The 8,907-nt window shown below is 42.1% G+C and overlaps 1 protein-coding gene across 1 annotated transcript; it reads left to right on the plus strand.

Moving 5' to 3' along the window:
- Positions 1-7,551: 7,551 nt before the first annotated feature.
- On the plus strand, positions 7,552-8,506 carry LOC102717514 (ethylene-responsive transcription factor LEP-like). Its single transcript, XM_040523739.1, has one exon. The coding sequence runs from the start codon at positions 7,575-7,577 to the stop codon at positions 8,406-8,408; it is 834 nt and encodes a 277-aa protein (XP_040379673.1). The 5' UTR covers positions 7,552-7,574; the 3' UTR covers positions 8,409-8,506.
- Positions 8,507-8,907: the final 401 nt, after the last annotated feature.

Here is an 8,907-nt window from a genome sequence, read left to right on the forward strand (position 1 = left end):
AGCACTAAGTACCAAAATTTATACTAAAAATATTGGCACCTTAAGGTACAAAGTAACTGAAGGAATCAAATTTACACTAGAAATGTAGTATTTCTCAGTATATTTTCCAAGAATAGTAAACTTGCTCTTTCAATAATACAAACAATTTGACATCTGTCAGAAAATCTACAGCCTAGCTAGTAAAGATTTATTGTTCTTGTGCCCTTTCTTTCAGGTAGCCTACTTGGATGTATTGTGTCTGTTTCCATCACATGGTCCTCAGTACTGGTAAATCGACCCAAGATTCTGTCTGACTAAACTGATCAGCTACATGTATTCAAACTAACTGCCATAACCACCACTGAATTAAGGAATTGTTTAAGCAGTAATCAGAGAAATTGACAGGAGCATCTCAGCTTCATTCTCTCTCAAGACTTTGGTCACAGAGTGTCCTCTTGACTCAAGGAGGAATGGCTCACAAACAAAGCTATTAGATCAGAGGGAGCTGGTCATAGTTTTTGTTCAGAAGTAACATGGGCTCAAGTGTCTGTTTCTCCAAGTGTCATACAGAGAGCGTAAGCACCAAATGCCACAAAAGTCATAACACCTAATGCACATAAGATACTATTAATGTCTTTTTAAGAAAGATACTTCCATATATGCAAAGATCTTATTGTCAATTAGAGAGCCAGAGCGCCTGAAAAAAAAAAAGAAAAGCGAAAAGAACACCAAAGGGCACAGAAAAATATATATGATATTTTGACATAAAAACTTTGAGGTACAATGAATCAAAAGACTACTTTTTTGTCATGAATATTTTTCTTGAGGCCCTTAAAGAAAGGGGATGAAGGGCATCTAAAATAAAGGGAAGGGCACATGCTAATCATTTATCTTAACCCAACTAATCATGTGAGCTCACTTGTTCCTTTGGTCCCATGCATATACGTTTTTCTGCAGAAAATTTTATGTCTTCTTTCTTAAAATTTGCACATATCATATTACTAATAAATCACCAAAACATCTCTTGTTCTCATCATTAGAAGCTTCATTCGCATCAGAGGGCAATCATAAGCGCCCCTAAAGTGCTTCTCACGCATGATGCATCCACTCATCTGATCTGACCCCTTTCGACGAACACACGCATCCCTGATCTCTGCACCCCCTGAAGAATCGATTGGATCAATAGCACAGTGCAAGACTGGATTCTGCAAGCAATATTTGATGCAAAAGCCGTTGTATAACGAACAATTTGACATAATATATGTACACTTTTGAGTGCAAGTTGAACTAAGATATTCTCAAAACTCCTCCAAATTCGATCTCTGGCATGCAACAGAAACGGAATCCAATGAAGTTACAGGTAGAACTAACTCGAACTGAAGCTGAGAGAACCCAAAAAATAAGAAAAAAACAGGTAAAAGAATATGCCACCGGACTATAATACTCCTACATGGAACAGTAGAATGCAACCGTATAATGAATAAATATACGATCAATCATGCATGCCCTACAAGGATACGGCCGGCCCCCAAATTGCACCAATAAAAATCTGCATCCAAACACGAAGATTGATCCCAATGTGGTTGCAGTTAAGGCCGGCATGTGACCTAGCTGCCACTGTGGATGCAACAAAGCACTACCATTTGCCTAGCTCAGTTATACTATCTGACTCATTATCTGGTTGACCATTTGACCATCTTGAGAGAGAGAGATCTGGCTCCGATTGTTTGAACTATGGTCGATGAACCGTTGAAAAACAATTAAATAAACAAAGCAACCATAAACAATATACCATGTGTCACCGTATACTACGGTGCAATCGCTCTAAAATCAACTCGAAATTTAAGGTCTGGCGGCGACCGATAAGTAGTAAGCGAGAGGGAAAGAGATGTGAATGTGTGCGATTAATGTGCAAGTTGCGAAGGGAGGGGGGTCCTGCAGGGTCGATGAGAGAGGGGAGAAAATTAAGGAATTCAGAATGAGTAAACGGAGGACCACAGCGAGGGGTTGGTCGGTTTGGAGCTGGTTGTGCGTACGACGTCCCACGTTATGGTGCCCCGGATGCATGCAGCACAGATTAAATCTGTCCCAAGCACAGCAAAAAAAAAAAAAAGAGAGAGAGGGAAAGGAAGGATGGCTTAATTAGTCAAAAGAGAAATCCCAGCAGATTTGACCGGCTAAAACAAAAGGGCTCGATCGAGGAGAAGAAAAGACGTCGTCTGATTTTGCATCTGAATATTAGAAGATATATATGATCGTGCATTTATGTTTTCGATCGCTGAAAATAATCTTCTTTTTTTCGAGTATCAGATCACAACAGTGCCTCTGCAGGTGCATTTGTCGGAAAACATGTTCTGAATATCGACACGATTTCGATCTCAAGCACAATAATTCGACCAAGTTATCTGTGATATAAACTATTTTCAAAAAATAGAATATAGTTACAAAACCATACATTTTGCAATCTGAAAATGTGTGCTCAAAACGACAGCCTTTCGTGAGGGGAGAGAGCATACATGTGGACGGCGGCAGACACAACGGCAGGGAGGGGTTGAAGAAGCAGCACAGAATTAAGGGGGGCGGATCACCACTGACAAGGCGACATGGCATTTTGTACTGGCTACCATATTAACCAATAAATACGGTGCTGGGCACCCCCTGGCAAGCATGTCCATGATGGCTGTTGCTGCTCACTGCCTTAGCTGCAATGCTCTCCATCTCTAGCTCTGCATGATTAGGGGTGGGAATTTGGTTTCGGTTAGTTCGGTTACGGAAGAAATTCGGTTATCAGGAAGTCGCCGTAATTAGAAACTTTGATTTTAGTTCCAGTCATGACTAAAATTTGACGAATCAAGGTTGCAAAAAAAATGATAGGAATTATAAAAAGATTTGACAACACATCTTTTTTTATGTCTTTTTTTTATAGTTTAATACCCGAAGATGATACCATTACAGTTACATATTTTGATGGGCTTAGATGCACTTTTATTTATATTAGTTTGGTTTTTCTACCCCACCCTACAGATGATCATCGACGACGATGAAGCAACTACCAGAAAAATTAAAAGCCATGTACCGGAAAAAACGATATGGATCTCCCTACTTCCAAAACCGGGCCCACCCTGCAGATTCACGCACCTGCTTCGTAACGGAGAGTTTAATGGCGGCAGTTGCAACGGTTGGAGCAAGAGGAAAACATAACATGGACAAGTCCTCCTCCCATCTCCTGATGAGCCCCACTTGGATCGATCCATCCATCGTTTGGTCCACTACTCGAATCGATCGGCCCCAGTCGGCTGCTGCATTAACCTCTTTCTGTCTCTCGCAGTGTTGTTATCTTACAACAGTATCTTGACTGATCTGATCTGTTAAGCTCTGGTTGTTTGTTCGGTAATTAAGCAACTAGAGATAATTCATACGCAAAAACCTTTTATATACTTGTGAAAAAAAGGGAAAATAGTACAGTATATACTTTCTCGAACTAAGAGCACTGGAACACTGACATATTTTTTTTACTCATTTTATATATGAACCATTGGAAACGGTTTATTTTACTCTCTACCACAAACGATTTCTTTTTTTGTTTATATTTAAATAAGATATAGTTTATACTGGAATTTGTTAGGATGACAGATGTATTATAACTTACGTCTCGCTAGTTTTTTTTTGAAATTTTCTCACTATTTATATAGGTTGAAACATGCAAGATTGATTTAAACATTAATATTTTAAAGTTGAAGCAAACGGTTATAAAAAATTAAAATTTTTTTGAACTTTGATAATGGTGTTAATTATTTTGGGTCTAAATATTTGTTGTACACAATACAAGTTGTATAAAGTGTAACAAAAATAATAAACTTTATTTAGGTGTGAAGCGGACTGATTCAATAGTTTGGGGGATAAAATGAGCAAAATATGTAAAGGGTTAAGTAAGCCAACAAATTAGTTCGAGTAAAATGAACTTGTTTTTGCATGTGCGTTTGCTCGTTTAAAGACAATATAACAATAATCGAACATTCCCCTATAAACAAAACAATAAAATGTGACGAGAAAATCTTCACAATCATTTTTATTTAATCTTAAAATTTTAATTTTGGCTTATTCCCCATAAGTGGAATACATAAATCTTCATGTGTGCCTTTATTTTTGTCTAGCGAGTTTTTTATCGTAACAGTTTAAGGGTATAAATGACTGAAGTAGCTAATACAAAATTTTAAAAATGCCTTGAAAAAATTAGATAAAAAACTAACATATATAATTTTCTTTTGCAAAAAACATACAACCTTAAATCTTAATAATCGTGCCCATAGTAATTCATAGTCATAATGAGGTATATATTGTGTCTAATAGTACTCCAAAGAAATAATTGGATAGATGGGAGGCGAGCCCATGGCCAATTAAACCAAGAGCTAACTCACATGTACACTGCAGACGATGATCGACCGGCCACGTGCTCGTATTTGTACGGCGAAGGATCGGAGGAGGGGTTAATTTTCAGGTCGGTTCCTCCCTTCCTAGCTACTACTAACATTAATCCCTGAGAGATTAATTTCACCATGTCAAACAACTCCTCCATCTTATACTCAATATATAAAATAGAGAATAACGAGTAAAAATATAGTTCAATAGTTTCTCCAACATATTCTTCAATTTTAGTCATCATTTATAGGGGCTAAGTTTCGCTCTCCTAGCTACTTGAAATAAGGATACAATATCATCTATTTTTAAGCAGTCTGGACAATAGATATATATTAATATAAGATAGTTAAGTGTGCTACGAAAGATGTAATATAGATAATCTGCTGGAGTACAAACATATGCGAAAGATGACTACTGTTCTTTATATTTAGATGAAAATACGAAGAACCAAACTTAGAAGATATTGTTAGACTCAACGGTCAGCAACAGGCAACCCCAGCCATAGCTAGGTAGCTTCTCCCACATGTCGACGTCGATCGATCGATCTCCACGCACGTTCTTAAGCTATAGCTACTACTGTCTGTTTGCGTCGTCGTCGTTGTTTGGTCGATCATTCGCGCGCCAGAGGGTCCCCCGGAGATCGAGGTCGGCCGGCGGCCGACCCCGGCGATCCCATTGGCGGCCGGCCCGCGGCGGCGCATGCATGCGTCCACACGAGAATTGGACCAGCCGGCCGGCCGGCCAGGCGCTGCGTGCACGCGCGCGTGCGTGGCCCTGCGCTGGTCGGTGAAGCGCGTCGCAAAAGCAGCAAGCATGCAGTACGTACGTAGTAGCGAGCGAACGAACGTGGTAGTACGTACGTGCCCTATTATTCCTTTCCCCTGTCTGCATGCATGCATGCGGCCGCGCCCGCCCTGGCACCGGCCGGCCGTCGAACAACCGTTGCCGGCCGGCCGTCCGTCCGTCGTGGTCCACGTACGTGCACGCAGGGCGGCGTGGACGCCATGCACGGCCGTGAGGTCGAAGAGGGGGAGGGGAGTACAGTGTACCGTGCAACTTGGCCGGCCGGCCGCCCTGCCGGGGGAGGAAGTTTCCATGTTTTACCAACCAGCCATTCCTATGATCGATTTCCCAAGTGCTTTTTTACCGTTCTTTCTAGGATAAAAAAACTCATTATATCAAGTATAAAAAAATACTGAAATTAAAGTTTGATACCTACTCTCTCACTCTGTTTCACGATGTAAGACTTTCCAGCCTTAACTAGATTCATATGAATGCTAATGAATCTAGACATATATACATTCATTAATTGATAAATTTAGGAAAAAACTAGCTAGAAAGTGTTACAATATGAAATAGATATAGTAGTATTTTTTAAGGATCGGAAATTCCTTTTTTTTTAAAAAGACATAGTAAATATTTATCTCGGCTAAAACTTGCTATCAATTATTGTGTTAACGGCGTGTGGGTACTAAGGCCTCCCTACATGAAAATTTTTGTAAGGACTAAACTTAGAACACGCGAGGAAATTTTGTAGGATTAGGTGTTCATGTACTCCCTCCATATTTTTTTATATGATGCCGTTGACTTTTAGATCCACGTTTGATGATTTGTTTTATAAAAAAAAATATAATTATTAATTATTTTGTTATAATATGATTTATTGTTATAGAAACTTTAATTATGCATTATAATTTTGTATATTTGGATATAAATTTTGAATAAGACGAATGATCAAACGTCATTCTAAAAGTTAATGGTGTCATACATAAAATACCAGAATTTCTACATTTACAAGGAGTACGTCGTAAGACACTTAGGGGTAGTGTCTGTCCTACATGACCATGAAAGAAACTACAGCAAGTGTAAACATGTCTCTTATCGTGTTCATCGCTAAGGCGACAATGCCATTTATAGCTAGCCGAGCAGGTAAAGTAGTTACTACTGATAGTGAGTGTTCCTATCACAATTTCAGTACCATCCGGAAACTGAGATGCACACACTGACCACTCTCTTTACAATAAAAGAAAACATACTAGGAGCAACACATATATAGATTAATTAAGCCAAAAACACATATGTGATGCCATAATAGTAATAAGTGGGCCCATCATTTCACTTATGCCTATGTCTATAAGCTAAAATTGAATTTTAAAACTTAATTTTGAAGTGGATTTTAGGATTTTTCATCGTATTTATTTTATAATATCTATATTTTAGAACGGTAAGAACATGTATGTAAAATTTTTTTTTACCTGTATATTATGTTTTAGTCGCTAATATATATCGTTTCACTTATATTTATTATAAGCGGAATGACAGGCTCATAAAATAGCGGATGTGCTCATATGATCTGCAATTTTTTTAAAAAATAGTACATTGTCGCATTCCTTGGTTACCATTTTTCTTAATTCTTTTAACCATTTTATTCCTAAATTTTAGAACTAAACTCTATTGTAATTTATCTTCAGATAAATATTTTGGCACACCATCCCCGAGTATGGATGAACAAACGCTGTCTTGCCACACCAGTCATACTGCTGTGATCATAGGTTAAGATCTAAAAATACCAGAATTGTTTCAAAATCAAACAAATAAAAATATCCTCCTTGCTGCATATTATTGACGGCATTAATCCCATATGGCCATATACAATCATTCACCCTCCTTGCATCCACCGGTCCAAATCATTGGGTTGACCACCCTTTGGTTATATTACCTGTCCCCACACAGAATCGAACCCCAAAGCGACCCCTCCTTGCCATGCATGCATCCTACTATCTCCCTCCCCCATACACATCACTTCACTGCTAATTCACTTCACATATATACATTAATCATCATCATGACACATAACCTCCAAACTATAATAATTTCCCATTAGTTAATAATAATAATTAATAATAAGAGTATTAGCACATAATTAATCTCTCTTTTTCTCATGGCTTTTGGCGCCATGGGCAACATCCTCCCCACTCACTCGCTTTTCGCTTTTCCCGCGCTTATATATACTCCCATGCAACCTCCCCCATGCAGCATCGCCATCGCCATCGAGCTCACCTCACCTCCGATCCAACCACCGCTTCTCTCTCTACTCTCTCCCTCTCTCTCATCGCCTTGTCAACGACCAACAGAGAGAGTTTCTCTCTCTCTATCTGTCCTTCTCTCTCTCCGACATGATGAACTTCTCCTCGTACTTCTACTCGTCGTCGTCGGGGGCGGCGGCGGCGGCGGGGGATAAGAAGTCGGCGTCGGCGTCGAAGAAGAAGCAGCAGCAGCAGCAGGCGGCGGCGGGGCAGGTGGAGGGGAACCAGACGAGGTACCTTGGGGTGAGGAGGAGACCGTGGGGGAGGTACGCGGCGGAGATAAGGGACCCGGCGACGAAGGAGAGGCACTGGCTGGGGACGTTCGACACGGCGGAGGAGGCCGCCGTCGCCTACGACCGCGCCGCGAGGTCCCTCCGCGGCGCCCGCGCGCGCACCAACTTCGCCTACCCGGACCTGCCGCCGGGCTCCTCCATCACCCCCTACCTCTCCCCGGACCTCACCGACGGCTCCGATCAGCTGCTCCAGCCGTTCTACGCCAACCCCTCCGCCGCGCTGCCCATCCCGGCGGCCGGGGTCGACGTCGGGAGCGGGTACATGATGTACGGCGGCGCGAACGGCGCCGACATGTCAGCGCTCATGGACGACATTGCGATGCCCGACGACCTCCCGCCCATGGCCGGCGGTGGCTTCGGCAGCGACGACTCCAGTGGCGGCGGCGGCGGCGGCATGCTCGACGTCTCCATGTACGGCGTCGGCAATGGCGGCGCCAATGCTAACGGCGGGGGCTGGTGCGACGCGTCGGACTTCACCTCGTACTCTTCCTCGCCGGCGCCGGGCTCGCACGGGATGTACTTCGAGGAGGGCTACGTGCACAGCCCGCTCTTCTCGCCGATGCCGGCCGTCGACGACGCCGGCGCCGACGGCTTCCAGCTCGGCGGCTCGTCGTCCTCCTACTACTACTGATCGCCGATCGATGATACCACCAGATCAGGCGGGTCCGCGTCGCCGCCGCCGTCGGCGACCGACCGCCTGATCCCTGCGCCCGCCGGTGGGGGACAGCGGCGTGGTGAGTTGCTGGGGTGCGCCTAGCAGTTTACTACTACTCACTTTGATTACTTGCATGTGTTTGTGAGATAATAATGCCTATTTCAATTATTATTTTTTTCAACTCCTATTTCTTACTTGGGCCAGAATTCTCAGCTCTGGGGATTCATGGGCTCTTTTAGTTTGGGCCTTGAGCCCTCGATGCATTTCGTTTTATCATTTTTTAGTGTTGTTATTTTTTTTGTTGGGCTTGAGATATGCATGTATAAATATGATCAGTCGGCATGCACTCGTCCTCGTGTGTTGCTGGCGCTTCAGTGTAATATTTTCCATCATATATATTTATATCCATGTATCCACTTTAGTTAATTAATCCTTTATTTATTGCCTTTGACTACTGCAATATTGGAGGATATAT

The sequence above is a fragment of the Oryza brachyantha genome, chromosome 4 (genome assembly GCF_000231095.2).
Source record: "Oryza brachyantha chromosome 4, ObraRS2, whole genome shotgun sequence".
In the NCBI taxonomy this organism is placed as follows: Eukaryota; Viridiplantae; Streptophyta; class Magnoliopsida; order Poales; family Poaceae; genus Oryza; species Oryza brachyantha.